At 35.1% G+C, this 17,668-nt stretch overlaps 1 protein-coding gene across 12 annotated transcripts in view; it reads right to left on the reverse strand.

Annotated features, from left to right (window-relative positions):
- MARCH6 (membrane associated ring-CH-type finger 6) overlaps positions 1-17,668 on the reverse strand; it is a 55,780-nt gene that overhangs the window by 11,411 nt on the left and 26,701 nt on the right. For all 12 annotated transcript variants that reach the window (XM_026065723.1, XM_026065656.1, XM_026065648.1 and 9 more), the window contains 11 exons: positions 16,939-16,990; positions 13,774-13,832; positions 13,103-13,183; positions 11,793-11,861; positions 11,603-11,677; positions 10,630-10,764; positions 10,017-10,136; positions 9,037-9,137; positions 8,181-8,318; positions 6,166-6,367; positions 455-524 (listed from right to left, as the gene is read on the reverse strand). In XM_026065723.1, the coding sequence (XP_025921508.1) occupies positions 455-524; positions 6,166-6,367; positions 8,181-8,318; positions 9,037-9,137; positions 10,017-10,136; positions 10,630-10,764; positions 11,603-11,677; positions 11,793-11,861; positions 13,103-13,183; positions 13,774-13,832; positions 16,939-16,990 (1,102 nt within the window). The remainder of the gene's footprint in view (positions 1-454; positions 525-6,165; positions 6,368-8,180; positions 8,319-9,036; positions 9,138-10,016; positions 10,137-10,629; positions 10,765-11,602; positions 11,678-11,792; positions 11,862-13,102; positions 13,184-13,773; positions 13,833-16,938; positions 16,991-17,668) is intronic.

Genomic DNA, 17,668 nt, shown 5'->3' on the forward strand with positions numbered 1-17,668 from the left:
TGATGAACAACTTCAGAAGTATTCAATTAAAGAAGATACAATGTAGAAGATATGGTAACAACCTATGTATTTTCCTTCTCTAAAGAGCAAAGCAGGTGCAAGAGTACTAATTCTCTTTCTCTCAATATTACTACAGAGATTGCCTCAAAACTCGGGGCCCTCCTCCTAAGGAAAAAAAAAAAAAAATCTACAACAAAACAAAGGAAATGTCAGTCTCTTCTCTGCTGAGCTGTAATTTAGGTACAGGTATTATCTCCAGCTTCGATAAAGGTTATCATTTAAAGTTTAGACTACTACATTATGAAGATGTTTCATTAAAAATGAAACACTGCTTTTCTGTATCTTCTTCTTTAAACTTAGATAAGGTTTCAAAATATTTATTATTGTAGAGCATGTCTGTTTTCTTTTCTTTTCTTTTCTTTTTTAAATTACAGTTCTACAGTAACAGACTTACCCGGTAATGTAAGGCAGATAAGACTAGCAATCAGTAATGTTATGCACATGAAAACAATCAGAAGAAATATCTGAAAGAAAGGGGGGGGGGCAGAAGAAAAGAGGAAGAGTTTATAGCAAAAAGTTACTTAACTAAAGCCAAAAAAAAAAAAAATTTATCATCCTAGAAAGTAGAATACAAGGCAGCTAAAACCAGAACATTTCTATGGTTTCCTGTTCAAATACCAACTGATATTTAATTGTATAAATAAATCATCACATAAAATATCCACAGTACATGTGGCACATCTAACAAGTGTTGTGTATTTAAGAGTTTTCCTCAGTTGTCATAATAATAAAAACTAACATTTGAATCCAGAAAAAACAAAGTTCTTCATTAAAAAATAATCTCGATTGCTGCACTTACCAACACAATGGCTTTCAATTAATCCTGAATTGTTTCTAATTCTGTAAGCCAGATAAGACAATGATTTTATAATGAGGAAAATCTTGCTGAGAAAGTTCTTACATCTGCCCTCAGGTCTATGTGACCAGCAGTTGAGTCTAAACTTGATGGTTCCTCAGGCAGGTTTCCAGCTGTTCACAGTATTCTCATTTACTTGACAGCTTTAAGTATCCCAAGCACCATGTGATACGAAGTTTAGCTTCACTATTTACCCAAATTACATAACAAAAATGCTTACTAGGGGAAAACTAACACTATATCATAACAGACTCCTGAGAGAAACCTAAATCTACAATGCAGTTTCCTTGATGAGACTTCTTGGGACAGTGTAGATCAGTCTCACCTCCAAGCTAGGATCTCCAGTACTGCCTAAAGGAAGGAAAATTTTGTGATTGGTTAGACATCAGCCTGGGTGAAGATGAATGATTCCCCAATAGCCAGGCACTTATCAGGTGATAGCCACATACCCTTCTGCACCCAGAAAGGGAAAGGGATCCAAAATTGATAGAAAAGCCAGAGTAGCAGACAGCTAGACTGCAGGCAGAAATTTTTCTCAATTATGAAAAACACATGGTATGACTTGCCTGGGGCCAAAACTGTCTAAATAGTCACTTAGGAAATGATGGGAAGAAGTCAGTGATGGTGATCCATACGGGAGCAAACAACACACGGAGGAGGAGGAGATAAAATTAAAGATGATTAAATACTAACTCTGAAATGCTCCCAGTGACAAATGCGGGATCAGAAAGACAGGTCGCAATCTGCAGTTGTTAAAATAGTGTAAAGAAGGGTTTAGATTCACTAGAAACTGGGAAAATTTTTGGAATATATGGAGCCTATATAAGAAACATAGGCTCCACAGAAGCCAAAACAGAAACAGATGGATACCACTTAAAGATAATGCCATACCTTCAGGGAGGAGGACAGAGGGAAGTCATTAAAAGCTTGCATCTTTAGAAGACAGAACAAAAATGGACAAAATTCAAGAAGGAAGCAGCAAAGAGCAGTCTGAATAATTAAAGGCTATTTGAAGAGAACACACAAGAATAAGCAACTGTGTCTACACCACACACTTAGTAAGTGCTAAAAACCTTCTTGTTAAGATACATGAAGGAAGTGCAAAGGTGAGAAAGAGTGCTGACATACCAGGTATGTGAGAAACTTGATGGAATGAAGATGGCCAGAGGAGCACTAACACCAGAGCACAGAATTTGTAGCAGTGATGGAGCAGGCTGCGCTAGTGGAAAGACATGCTATACATTAGGAAAAGCTTAGAGTCAAATAAGGTGAATAGGCAGGTCATATCAGTAAGAAACTCCACCCTAAGAACTGAAATTCCATGCCAAATAGGAAGAGTAGCAGTAGTAGGGCTGCATACTCTATTGCGTACTAATTTAGGATGACAACAGTGACCTGTAGCATGCTGAAGGAGATCAGAAAGCTAGCAAGGGCAGAAAACCAACACTAACTGGAGAATTCAAATCACCATAACGCACTTAGGTATCATGCCAGGGGCTAAAGCTGATGTAAAGTTTTTAAACACTGCTGCTGCTTCTTGGACCAGAGAATTGGAGAAAGTACAAGAGGAAGAACAAGTCTTGACTTGGTCCTAAACAATGCACAAGCTGCCAATCACTATCACCACCAAAGAACCACTCTCATGGTGAGTGCAACTCAAAGGTCTCGCAAGGACAGCCCTCCCCCTCCAAAATCCATCACAATAATATTATTTCAAAAGTGAGAACTACCTAAAAAATGAGGAAATTTAATAAAAGCAAATGGAAAGAAGTAGTCAGAAAAAAAAAAAAAAATGCTTACAGGCCATGTGTTTAAATATACCAAAGTGAAGGTTTGGCACAAACACACACCATCTATCATAAGATTTAAAAAAAGGTCCCCCAAAATCTGTCACAATAAACAGCAGAATAAAAATGGTTACCAGAAGACGACATTTTCCAAAAGTTGAAAATAAATTCACAAGGGAAAAAAACAGAAAATGGATAAATTCTGCTAAGATAAATCCAAAACTATAATAAAAGCCACCTCACAAAAAATTTAGAAATAACTTAAAGGCCATGAAAAAATAAATTATTTTTATTAAGAAGTATTTTTCAAAAGTGTTCAGTAAATAGAGTAATAATAACTAAAAATCCTCAAAAAAAAGCTTGCCAGAGAGTTTGCAGGCTTTGCTGAAAATTAAGGATCATAAAAGRAAGGCTCAAGGAAAACTAGGCAATAGCAGGAAAATTAAACTGATTTTATACATCAGCATTTGTTCTAAAGAGACTTTGGGAGGTTCCCACATCAGAATCTTTGTTTACGGAAGGGATGAGTTGGAATAATTGTCCAGATTGCCTGATAAAACTGAGAAGTAACAAATGGCCAGGATCAAATGATATTCGCCCAAGAGTTCAAGAATGAAACTGCCTTGCCACCAGAGGAATGGGACATTGGAACAAACAAAACAACAAACAAAACAAAATAAAAATCCAGCTATTTTAAATAGATTCCACAGAGGTCCACAGAACTTACATAGCAACTATTTAGAAACTAATATACAATTTATAGACAGCTATGATGTAACAGCAAAGAGGGAAATCATGCTGCAGAAAGCTGCTCAGATTCCATGAAAAAGCTGACAATTATGAAAACAAGCATGACAAAACCCATAGTGTATTTCATTCAAGCAGGCAAGATTTTCCAGCTTGGAAAAGAATGACAGAAAGTACATGACATACTGAAAAGAAACATGAAATAATTGTTCACTATTTATCATAATACAAAAGCTACAGGAAGACTGAAATAAGTAGCAGGAAATAAAAGGTTGTATTTTTCACACAAAATAGTTAATTAAACAAAAGAATGCCCTGACATGGGATGTTAAAGATACCAGATTACATGCAATCAAAAAGCAAACAGAAAAATAAACGAAAAATCTATCAAGTACTATTAAACATACAGCAACTGAGGCAGGAGAACCATAACCTGTATAGGCTTTTATGGGGAATAAAAAAAATATAACCAATCTTTTTATTTGCTCCGAGATTAACATAATGTATACTTAATTCAAAACAAACAAACAAAAAAACCCCCCAAAACGCACATCCATGGTTTTAAATGCTTATTTGTAACTCTAAAATAACATGAAAAAAATCAGTTCTTATTCCTTGCTCAGCTCATATGGACACAGTGAGTTCTAGTGGTAAATATTTGTACATAATAAAAAACTGAATATAAAATTCCCTTTTCTAGGTTGTTTTAACTTGGTTTAATACAAAAATAATAAAGAAAGGAGAGAAGAGGTCTCAGATCTTTACAATGTCTTCTCCCTCCCCTCACCAAATGCTTAAAATCCCAAGTAATAAAATAATTAAAGTATGGAGCGGTTCCATATGGCTCAGTCTCTGTTGTTTTCTATTACATTTAATTCCTTTAAATGTATTATTTCTTGCTGGAAGTCAGGGCTGGAAACACATTTTTCATGAAGTGAACCTATCCAAGGAGAACCAAGGTCAATATACCATGCAGAATCACATCTGAAGTAACTACAATGATGAATGATTCCTTATTTAATATTTGAAACAGGTGCAACTAGGGACATAGCATCATATCAGTGAGCCGCTGTATTTTTGAGATGGTGAAGTGGTCATCATATCTCTTGATGACAACAATGGAAAGAAATTCAGTTACATCTGATTCTTTTCTTTTTTTATTTCTGCTTTTTGTAGAAGTCCCCAAAGAATAACTTAAAATGTCTAAGCAAAGGAGAGTAGACCAGAAAAACAAAGTCTTTGATAGCTGAGTATGAAACTGCTTAGGTCTTATCACTAGTTCAAGGCCAGCCCTCAAAATTACTGAAAGCTTTTACCATGCAATAGCTTAATTGAGAGGGGGAGATGATTTCAGTCCACGTCCTCATCCAGAGCCATGCACCAAAATAAAATAACCCACATAAGAGCAGATCTAGAAAGGAGGATTTAATGAGTCTCTAGGTTAACACATCTCTTCCTTGAAAGCAGCACCTCCACATTACAGTTGTTATATATTGACAGCTCACAGTAAACAAGACTGCCTTTTAATTGCTTCTTTAGCAGCCAAACAGGGAATTAACTTCAATTAACCTGTCTGTCATCCCAGCAGCTTCATACGAACATGACTCAATCTAGTTGAAAGTATCATAAATATGACATTCTTTAACAATAAAGTCAAGTCTTATCCAGACTTTCAAATATCTCTACCCAATGCCTTGTGCATATTTGATCAGTTTTCAGCTGGATCAGTTTCCTGACCCAGCTCATCACGTGAATGTTCCAGCACTGGTATTCACGCTAAAAAGGAGAGAAAGGAGAAGCTGCTGTAGAAGGATGAATGTGACCACCCCTTACAATAGATCTGCATATTTATGCTAAGCCACAGAGCCATACCATACTTTGACTTCTTGTTATGACTAAGCTGATATAGCAGTAGGTCCTATGAGAGGGGAAAATTCATTCAGTTTCTCTCGTCTTTTCATTCCTGAGCTACTTCCTCCCAGCATTTCCTCTGCAACAGTATCCTGTTTATACACTCCTGTGGTGAGCCATTTTAGGGAGCTAAAATGGAAGTGTCCACTACTTTAGTTCTTGTGCTATACCTGAAACAGCATAAGTGAGTTCTCCTAAAGTTTACATTTGATTAACTCAGAATTCTAATAACAATGAAATAATTTATCTAGGTTGACCCATATTATTCTAGAAACTTAACAAGCATTTCCTTTCTTATTGTAAGGATTCAGAACTTTAAAGTATTAAAACATCTGCACCTTTCTATGTTTAATATAGACACAATATAAGTTCCCCATTTAATCTTATAATACGGGAAAAAAGCTTAAGATAGACTCCAGCTACATGACTAAAGTACACCTAATAGAAAGATATGCCTTGTTAGAGATCCTCCTGAATTATCTGTTTCCTGGGAGGTTATTATATTTCTTTCCATTACTAATCATTAGAAAAAGGGGACATGAACTTCTTACAGATAATATACCACAGCATGTATGGAATCTATAAAAAAAACAGTAACTGAAGGTCTAAGTTACCAGCTGAAAAAAGCTATACATGAGAATAAATTAGAAATATACTTCCTAACAACATGTAAATTGTACAACACAAAATAATGTGAAACACCACTTGGCTTCTCATGTAGGCCATCAAATCTTTCTTACGTAAAAACCATACCCGTTTTTCAAATGTCTTTCACTTTTCTCTTAACACATTAAATATACCTACCCTGAGTGGGAATTTTAAAGGCCTACGATAAGGCTGGAAACCCACAGGTCCTCCTTGTTGAAGTATGGCTTGATGGGCTGCATGAAGACCTTCTCCCACAACTGGAATGGCATTGTTATTGCGAGCATGTTGGTTGTTAGGCTGCTGGTTTGCATTGTTTTCATTCTCTTCCTGGTCACCAAGTAGGTAAGAATGGAGGTCCCTGTAAAAATCAACAAAATTCAGTTCTGTTGTTTAATACAAATGAGAACCTTACACTAATAGATACGTTAAAGATGTATTCAGAATGAATACAAGTCGTACAAAGTGAATACAGGAGAACTTTCAGAATCTTGATGAAGTAAAATAAACCATTTTCTGATAACATACTCAGTGTCTTTTAAGTGTAGAACTCAGAAGAAAAATGCTAACATGCATGCAGATTAGAACAGTGGAAATGCAGTCACAAATAAAGATCACTGATCTGCTTAACTGCTTTACAGCAACACCTAGTATTAATGTTGTTGTGCATACAAAAGGAAAAATGCATCAATATTTTAGCTTGTGTAAGCAGGCAGCTCAACCGACAGCTTTTATTTTACTGATATTAAACTCTAMTGGAAATAATTATCTTCAGACCTGAACTGTACAAGGACGGTACTGTATTGCTATAGACACAGTATCACAAATGTAGAGTTTAGTAAGACACAGTCTTTCAAGAAGATTCTAAATCACCCAAAACATATTCACAGCTTTCTGCTAACATGAGTCTCATGACCAATCAAACTACTTAAGAAGCATTCTATTCCCATTCCCTGCATATGTCACCAGCAAATAGATCTTTAGTTGGGTCTGATAAAAGAAAAAAGTAGCTCAGTATGAACTTGTAGAATTCAGTTTTTCTCAGCTCTAGCAGAAATTTTTCTTAGCAGTAAGAGGGATGCAGAAATTCTAAACCCCAGACAATGAAAGCTTTCTGAAGCAAGCAGTGCTGTGAAAAAAGCAGAGGAAGAGATTTTCAACTTTGCTTAACTAAAAATGCTGCAGAAATATTTTATAACTGATCCTAGCAACTACAACAGTGGAAAAAGCAAAGCCATTTTTTAATCATCATCTCCGAACTACTACTCTTCTCTCATGTTTAAACACTATCAAAACAGGGACAAACTGATTACAAAGATAACTTTTTAGAATGGAAGCTTAATGGTAAGGGTAAGCTGAAAAAAATATTTTGGGTTGCAATAGAGAGAGAAGGTTTTTTCTTCCATTGTCTTGGAGTCTTAGATAAGTAATTTAGCCAAGAATAAATCTTCATCCTTATAAATCCTATCTGACTGATCCACAATGATCAGGACATGGTGGGAGAGTGCCAATATACTTCGAATTTAAATTAAAAAAAATTACTTTTTTTTTTTTTTTTATTCTTGGCTAATTTGGAAACAACATATGAACTAAAAAATCATTTCAAGTGCAATAACACTGCCTTGCAATCAAAATTAAAGAACTCCAGTTTATATCCTTATTTACTTTAGGGTACAAATACACTGTTTCATTCTTCTTTAAAGACTGAACTTTTAAAATTCCGCATTAAGTTATTAATTTTTTCAGCTTAATGTTCTAACTTGTTTTTCCAGTAATTTATTCTTTTTGCGTATTATAAGCAAGAAATGTAACATGTGCATGTGAATTTTACATAGGTGACACACAAATGCTCTCTTGACACTTATTCTTTCATTTCCACATATAATAGGAACTTCAACTGTTAGCCTTTTATAGGATTTTTACTAGGCAAATGCTGGAATAGTGTAGCAAAAGGATTTCTTGGCAAAGACTAGTCCAGAGCTGCAATTACTATTTAGAGAAGGTTCTTCCATAGGAAATCACTATATAAGTTTTTTTTTTAAAATCACACACCTATCTATAAAGCAGCTGTTAAAGCTACTCTTCAACTAAATCTCTTGAAAACATGTTGCTTTCTTGTCAAAAGGCTAAGCTGAACATAAGGCTTGCAGCCGATTTTGGCTTTCTGTACTTACAGTAAGTATCCAGCAGTAACGGTCCATGCTCGTACAAGACCTTTCAGCCACTGTCTTGTATGTCCTTGTTCTAGCAAAGCTGGAAGCACGACCTGAAGTAAAAGGAGCTCTAGGGAAAGTTCACTTACTGGAGCATCACTAGAAACAAGGGGATGAGCAGGAAGTCAGACACAAGGAACACTCTGAAAGTAATCTGCTACACTGAACTGTATTAACAGCAACACAAYGAAAGCTATATTGGATTTCAACAGAAACAATTTTTAGGTTTTTGCAGACATTTTTCCTTATATGCTATTCTGCGCACTGGCTAAGGGCTCATGAGCATTTCAGCATTTAGGTGCACGTGAAATTTAAGAAGAAAATGCTGAGAAATATTATATCCCACTATGAGAGAGTATGGCTTGCTCTTCCTTTTGCTGTTATCATTGCTGCTTCAATTGTTATTTAGAAGTAGAAAAATAGTATTACCACTAAAAAAGAATGCAGTTACAAACTATTTTATTCTTGAAACAGTGATCACCAGGACACAGTATATAAAATAAACATTAGAATGACTTCCTTCACAAAAAGTTGAAGGAAAAGCTGTTTTGAAGGCATATAGAAATTAAACAAGTTATCACTGTTACAACGATACAAAATGCCTTTTATTTTTCTTAGCAACTTTTTATTTGGTGAATTGTACTGTGTATCCACATGCTCTGTTACTTTACTTTTCTAGAACAGACACTGAAGTTTGGATTGAGAAGGAATTAAATCATATACCAAATATAATGTAAAATTTATGCTGGAAGAATTAAATATAGTTTTTTCTATTTACAAGGAGATTGAAAAAGCATCTTGTAGAAGAACTGCCTACCTGTAGAGCATAACATTATATGGAAGAAAGCTAGGCAGGAGATACTTAATAATGCGTATAGGAAGCCAAAGCATGAGCAATACGATTGATCCAAAGACGATCTGCAACAAGGAAGTTTATTTAGTCTGTGAATAGCAGAACCAACAAAAYCTAGTTTTCCCACACAACGCTGACCTGTTTTCTAGAACACTCTCCCCAGATAGGGTTGTGGCTGGATAAACACTGACTGCCTAGCTGACAGCTGCAATAACGTCAAACAGCCCTGCTTTCCTTCTGATGAGCTTTCATTGCTTAAAGCACTTCAGGAATATTAATACAGTATATCAAACGTTTCTGGTATAACCAGTCTTGACAGTTCACATGACACTTATGCCAAAAGCAGCCCATTTGAGACACTGCCCTTATGGCCTGCTAGGCAAACAAGCTGAAGGAAATCACAAAAACTTTGCTGTTTCCAATGTTCTACAACAACATTTGGAAGCAGATGCCACTGGCTAAATCAGCATAATCCAACCCAAAAAACACCAGAAAGCTGTTCTACCCCTTCTGCACTACTCTAGTAAAATTGTATCCAGAATGTTTACTGCATCATGTAAGTAAGAGCATCATGACAAAGCTAAGTGACTTACAACACCCATAATAATGAACACTTCTTGTCTGACTACACAAAAAGTTGATGTTGTTTTGCATAAGGAGTGGATATTATGGAATAATTTAGGTTGGAAAGGACCTCTAGAGGTAATCTAGTCCAATAATCTCCTGCTCAGAGCAGGTCCAGCTACAGCAGGCTGCCTGGAGCCTTAGCCAGTTGAGTTTTGAAAGGATGGAGATTCTGTAACTTCTCTTGGCAGTCTGTTCCAGCGTCCGACCACCTTCACGGTGATTTTTTTTCCCCTTAAATATGCAGTAGTGTATATAGGAGCTAACATGGTGAGATTTTTTTTTTGTTCACATGAAGAAATATGATGAGAAGTCCTTACCACTGATAATATAAACCTCCTGAGATGTCTATAAATGGGAAGGTGAATCATTTCCTGCACTGGATTAAAGTCTGGATCATTCAAATTCCTGAGAAACCATAAGACACCAGGTCTCAATACCTGAAGTGGGGAGTAAAAAACAATTTATGAAGGAAAATTATTTTTGCATTCCTTGTTTTGCATTTTGCAGGACACTGCTGCAGCTAAAAATGTTTTAAACATAAGAAGGGTATAAAATACAACAAGGTTCAACAAAAGGGTACAGAAATAGAATAAGGAAAGCATTACCAAACAGGACTAGAGAAGCAATAACCAATTAAAAGCTTAACTTTCAAATATTAATCAGTGTTCAACAACTGAAATGTATTTAGATTCACTGGAAGGCAGCACCCATGTTAAAAAACTCTTGGTAAACTAAGGACATTCAAGTAAAACATTACTCTAAATCATCATTTTCAACTGTAGTAAGGACCAGCATGGCCATTTATACATAACACTGAAATCTAATATGCATACAAAACACAGTAGGAGCAATACACAGATGTGAAAGATCAGTTCAACGGGCAAGCTTCACTAACTATGTCACGTAACAATCATGTTCTTATAGACTCACCTCTCTCAGTAAGAGAATGAAGGATGCAAAATAAAAGACGTAAACCATTCCAACTAACCAGTGCAGAAACATTGTGGTACCTGGGGCAGACTGAAAGCTCAATTCTCTATCTTTCAAAGTGGCATCAAACATTTCCTAGAATGTAAGTCATGAACAAATACGAACAAATTCTGGCAAGCTTCCACAATTACTCACTTTATTTACTCTAGTTCACATATGCTAATTGGCATTTAATTTAAATGTCTGCTTCATGCTAACCCATAAACATTTAAGGATAGCATTTAATTAGGAAAAAACTGAGTATTTATTAATATTTACACTAAGAACAGCAAATAAAGATCAATTTTTGATCCAGGTAACTTATAGAATGAAAACCAAAATCAACTCAAACATTAACATACACTATGCAAGTTAAGTCAGTTCAAACTAAGTGGTTCTGTGGTGGAAACAAATACTTATTCCCATAAGTAAAATGATATTTCTACTAAAGCTAGAAGAAATCAATTTTCTCCATTTAAAATTAATCACTTAAAGTATACAAAACTGTCCTCCTCAGTTTACAAGCAAGCACAACATGAATCTTTTTCAAAATAAGAGGCCATACAACCACTAAAATATCAAGTGTTTACCCTTTTCCATAAAACAGCCACATACAGAAACTTACTTTGTACACTGGTCCCCCATATATAACTTAATTCTCATAGTGGTCTTGTAAATGCAGTAAAAAGAATTAGGATCTTATTTTAAAAATATCACATTTATTTTTATTAGATTGTATAAAGGAAGACAAAATTAGCATTGAGCAGTACCTAAAACAAACAAGCAAACAAAAAAAACCTTTTCCCTTTGGGAGCACTATGATGGTAAAAACAATCAGCATGCTGTTCAACTCATATCAACAACTCTTTTCCCTCAGAACTTTTTTCTTTCAAATCTAAGCACTGTTAAAAAGATTTTTTATTTCTATTCTTACCAAAGAGCATATATCCAACCACCAGCCACAGATGAGAGGAAACACACCAATTTCTACCACCACTAACAAGGAAACCTTTTGGAAAAAGAAAAAAAAAGAAAATAACATCAAATAACTCAACAGAAATCACTAACAAAATTATAATTCAGAAGTTTTTTTGTTTTTAAAAAAACACAAAAAATAGGATTACCTTGACAACAATATAGCAAACGCCTAATAAACGACGTGATCGCTGGAACTTAACAAGGGCTGCCAAACCCTAGATGGCTTTGTTAAGGAAATATTGAAAAATATGTTGTAACAAGCCCAGCAGATCGCAGTTATTAATTAATATGAAGCACTGTGTTATTTGGCTTTTAGCAATAACAAATTTTATAAAAGGCAAAAGTGTATTTTGAACTGTATTTCCAAAATTGACTCTGGGTGACAAACTCATGTGCTGGATTAACCCACTAAAAGGAAAAATATATTTCTAAAAATAAATACTTAGCATTTTGTGCTAAACATGCATCTACCAAAATAAAACCTTCTTGAACTAAGCATACAAAAAAATCTCTCAAGAAATAAGCAGTTACCTTTGAAAATGTATGCCAGGAATATCATTGCTAAATTAAGTTTTAAAACTGAAGGTCTACCTTAAATTGCAGCTTTCTTTTTCAAGCACTCAAAGAAATACCTTTCCCAAGAAAATCTGAATGTGTTTTAGGGTTTGTTTTTTTCTTTTAGGAGACAGACACGCCATCAACTGTCTTACCACATTTGTATTGCACCTCACATAGTGTGGTCTAAAGTTGATGTTAGCTTTGTGTACTCCTGAACAGAAACTGCTAATAAATGTTTATTCTTTCAAATTGAAGCCAGTGTTAAAAAACATGGAGCTGGAACACAATTCTTGCTTGTGACCGAATCCTTTCAGTTTTCAGGACTCTGCTGTTACTACAAACATTAGTTTCTCTGTAATAATAAGGGTTACCCATCTGAAAACAATGCTTGCTGCAAACTCGCAGTGGTTCGGAGACTACAGAAGAGAAACTAAAATAATCTGCACACTAAAGATCTAACAGGATCAAAAAGATGTAAATGAACTTCCCATCATACCCTAGGCCTTTTCATAGTCCTGTTTCTCTTTTTGCTGCAACTACATAACCCACAACAAGAGTGTAAGGACAGTGAGGAAAAAACAATGGTTCTTCATGCTGCTACTCTTGGCTAGGTATTCAAAATTTAGCTAGAGGCTTTCAAGCATGCTTTTAAACTTTCCTAACACCCTATGATTTTGTGCTGTTAAACATGTCTGAGTACTCTGAAGAATGCAGTCCCATTGACAACTTAAAAAGACTGAAGAAAACAGAAAAGACCTTTTCTTCTAATTTCACCAAAAGAACAGAGCAAAATGGTAAATTAGTTGTGCCTGCATCATTTCTGTGACTCCCCAAAATGTAGCCAGAAAGATTATTTATGTGTAAAATCTGAATAAGGTAACTACTGACAAAAGGATACATGACAAACAATTAGAGTCACTGCTAGCAGCACATATCCAACTATAGTTGTAATCAGACCTTCAAAGTGAGATGCTTGAACCTGGAGGAAAGAAAAAAATTTATCAGTCTCCAAAGTGACTGCAGTTCCTTTTCACGCAGTTAAGACAGAGTCCAAATTTCAGCTCTTCAAGAAGAATGACAAATTTCTTTATTTTTTTACATATTTTAACAAATTAGTCCTTTGGTATCTCCAGCAGGAGCAGAAAACCTTTACATTTACAGAAGACAACAAATAATGGCATTCTTTAAACATGAAATGACCTCTGTATATGAAATAAAAGGTGTCCTCTTACACTACCTCCTAGTCTTCATTACCTACTATCATCAACTATGAAAATTACCCACTACACAAATTAAAAACGTACAAGGAACAAGAGGCTGTTAAAACCATTCATACTTTTTTTTTGTGAGATGAGGAAAAGTTACTGGAAGTTTAACTAATGGAGGAGGTGGGAGAGAGAAAAAAAATTTAAACACAGATTAAAAAAGGAGTTTAAGAAAAAAAAAAAAGAAAAAACTTTCCAGCTTACTTTGTGATCAAGAATAAAAGTGAAAGGATCTTGCAAAAATATTTTTCATTACATGAATAGTAGCAGTTTTTATATTTCGAAGTTATAAAACAGTACTTACATATTCCTCAAAACCCAGGCCAACAATGGAGAAGTGACCAATGTGGTAAGGACAGAAAGCTGCATAATAGAAATGGAAAGGGGGAAAAAAAAAAAAAGCCATGAAAACTGCTCACTGGACTCTTATTTGCAGGATGTGTATTATAACACGGTAATTATTTTATTCCTCTCCAATTTCTATGCAAATAGTCACAAGCATTACATTTCTATTATCTTACAAACATTGAAAGTCAAACCAGAACTCAYACTGAAACACTACAAATTAAAACCACTCATAGTAAGAGAGTCTTTTCTTTCTTAGCTCATCTTGCTGTGTGTAAATCAATTCCACTTCCCCGTCTTACATATGAGGTTGGTTTCAGTCACACTGCTGTAGGAACCTGTTCGTATACTCCTTCCTTCCTATGCAGTGGAAGAAGTAGCCATTTTACATCTTGGTTGCATAGGAATCGCTTCAGTAATGCATCAGCTTTTGTACTCTAATTCTTAAGACCACAAAGGCTAGAAACTGTGAAAAATGCAAGCCCTGAAGAAATCCAGAATGGGAAGAAAAGATGAGGGAGGAGAAAGACAACACTCCAATGAAGGGATCAGCATAAGGAGCAATCGGGAAGTCCCAATTACCCGAATTACTGTGTCAGGAAGTGTCACCATTCCCGAGAACTAACTCTCCCCAATTCTGAGGTTTCAGAAGAAGTAAAGTCAAAAGCACGGCACTTTCTCCACTCTTGCAGAAAACTGCATGGGAGCACTCCTAATAGAGCTGCCAAGGATTACAGAGCTCAGCCTCACCTTCCTACAGTAGAGGAAGTCAAAGGGAAGTAAAGGAGCAGCAGTAACTGCAAACTTTCATTTTCACCTCCATTCTCTTCACTATCACGATTAGCTATTCTGAGGACTATTACAGACTAACCACACATCAAATGAAAAGCCTGATGATCTTCCATCACCTCTTCACCTCCACATGACCAGCATATAAAAGGCTGTACCTTGTGCCACCCTAATTAATGGCAAGAAAGTCTTAATCTAAGCCCCTTTCAAAGAATCAGCAGTTATTGGGGAGGGCAAAAAACAAAGATAAGGGGAGACCTTGAGCTCTTCATGCCCAGTGAGAACAAAAAAAAGTTTGGGAGGAAAAAGTTCACTTCCAAGAAGTGAATCCTCCAGGGGGATAGGGAGAACAAGGGAAGAAACAACCTTCATTCTTAAGAAAAAAGAAAACCACACATGCACAACTCCTACAGACAGCAAACTCATCTGAAAAGCTGCATCTTTCTTAACTGTTTTATGACATTAAAGTGATGATTTTATTTTTTTAAATAAACTTCTTCAAAAGAGAATTTCTAATAGATTCCTTTTAAGAAAAAGCACAAGGAATACACGCTCCTCTGAGAGTACTGTAATAAGCCAGAAAAATATGATTTAATCAGAATTTAATCAATCAAAACGTAACTAACTTGTCCCAGAAAACACCATAAGAACAATTTTGGATGAGTAATTAAAATCCCAATTTTTTTCCCTCTGTTTTATCTTCTATAAAGTACTTCCTGTGATGTTCCTATATCACAGTTTGAACTCACCTGGACTGTAATTACTAATAACTAATTGGAGGTTTGGCAATTAGAATTTAGGCAGCATTACTTCGTGGAAAAGATACCAGGAATATGCTTGGGAGATATGAATTAAATTCCCAGATCTTCTGCTTGCTTGCTTGGGAAGGTCACTTACCCTTTCTTCTACACATCTGCATTTCCCATCTGCAAAATGCATTTACAGCTACTGAAAAAACATCTACATGACAACCTTATGAACTATTCTGGCTCATCACAGAGTCAGACTTATGTTATAAGCACTGAGCAGTTTGTTTCACTTTAGACTACTGTTCCAAACAACTTCACTGTTTAATTTGAATTCAAATCAAGGATTTAGATGTTTTGAAATTATTATCCATTTATTAAAAAAAAAAATCCTAATCTTTATAGCAGCTAAAAACATTTTAATTATGCTCTGATAATTAATTGTAAACCAGAAGGAAATTACCAGAAGGAAATAATTCAAGTATTTTCCACCTCTCATATTAGAAAAATTGTAATTTTTATTGAATTAAATATCCATTATGATCTTTCTTATTTTCTTTTGATCTACTGATTTGTTTCAGCAATTAAACACTCAAATCACTGGTTTGGTATTGCAAGTATTATTTTGCCAGACAAAATTCCCTTCCTAAAGTATGGCTTCAATTTTTAAAGTTCTAAAACTTTTGCCAAGAAAGGTCACGCAAAAACCGAAAGATACATAAGCAATCTCTCCCTAAACTGATAATTTAGAGCAAGTGAAATTTTGTCTCCAGTATCTCTTCAAGAGAGATTCATCTTCCCTGAAGCATCTTGCAATGCTGCTTCTGCACATAGTTGTGTCAAATGAACAGCAATGATAAGCTTGAGCACTGYAGTCCAAAAGCTTCTGTCAGGAGTGAAACTGGCAAAATCAAAGGCATAGGGAATAGATGTTATTGGCCAGTGTCACTTAACAGGTCTGGGGTACAAACTGAATTGAAGCTGAATCACAGTCTAATGCTCTAACTATTGCCTCTCAGGAGGATCTTGAAAAAACACATATATATCTGTTACTCCCCTTTCTGCAGTCAAAACAGAGTGGAAATGAAAGTTTATCYAACATACTGCAAGCAGAAAAAATTTTAGGAGTTCCAAAAATGGATTCTTGATGGCAGAAGTGATGTAACTATTATTAGAGAAAACTCTAAGGACAGAAGCTAGCCCACTCGTACCTAAAAGTACTGCAATTGTTCATAAATAAAATTCCAGGAGTTTTATCCTTTAGCATTATTCCAAAAGTGTTATTTCCTGTGATCTAGCTGACATCACTTTGGTATACTTCCTTTTTTAAACCATAATCACTATTATCATGAGTATTTTTCTTTAAGTGATGTATTTTGGATGCAGTACCATTCACTTAAAGGAATTAAARTGACAAAGTTGGAAGTAATAATGATTTATTATTCATATTCACAGTTCGTTTGTGGTTCTGTTTTCAGAAGTCAGAACTCCATTTATTCTGAGAAAAATAAGAGCAGCCTTAAAATTAACCTGCATTTTCCCTTCTTAAAAGAAAGGCATTTTTAAAACTGAGAGCAAATCATACTTACCAAACACAAGTATGAACAATGTATTTAAAGATACCACCCAAAAGACATGTTCCTGTAAGGAGTATGGGGGATGGAGAGAGGAAGAAGACAAGGAAGTGGTACATAAATATCAATCACTTCAGTAAAGCGACTTTACTTTTGTATCTAATTTCAATTGCATATTATCCCCAGAACTTGCATATCTAATGTCAGAACTATGAAACTTGTATATTTCAGACCAAAACACGCAGGAGATATGAGAGTATCTGTTTGCACACATGGGTACTCCACTGGGTAAGAACATGTAAACTTGCTTTATCATTCTTATTTTSTAACAACAAGCTTTTTAAGAAAAAAAAATGGTTCTACCTTTAAAAACAATTACATGAAATGTACAAGGATATTTGTTCTATAAATGAGAAATTCTTCTGACCTTTTAAAAAGTACACTTTGTAGCAAGAAACCTGTTAACAAAACTGACAGCACTCACATTTCTTTTAGCTAAGCCGATGAACCCATCCACAAGTACTCTGGAATTTTAATCCCTTTCAAACTAATAGCAATGTCAGTTACTAATGACAGACTAGGCTATTCTATTTTAAATAGGAGACATTACATTAAAACATGAAACATTATATTTCAAACATGAGACATTAAACCAGTCAGTAGCTAATAAACACATTACTATCTAAGAAAATAGACCAGTTCTTTCACAACTGAAATAAAGCCAAAATTATATAGCTGCAAGAGA

This window comes from Apteryx rowi, unplaced genomic scaffold, assembly GCF_003343035.1.
Source record: "Apteryx rowi isolate R43461 unplaced genomic scaffold, aptRow1 scaffold_1027, whole genome shotgun sequence".
Classification (NCBI taxonomy): domain Eukaryota; kingdom Metazoa; phylum Chordata; class Aves; order Apterygiformes; family Apterygidae; genus Apteryx; species Apteryx rowi.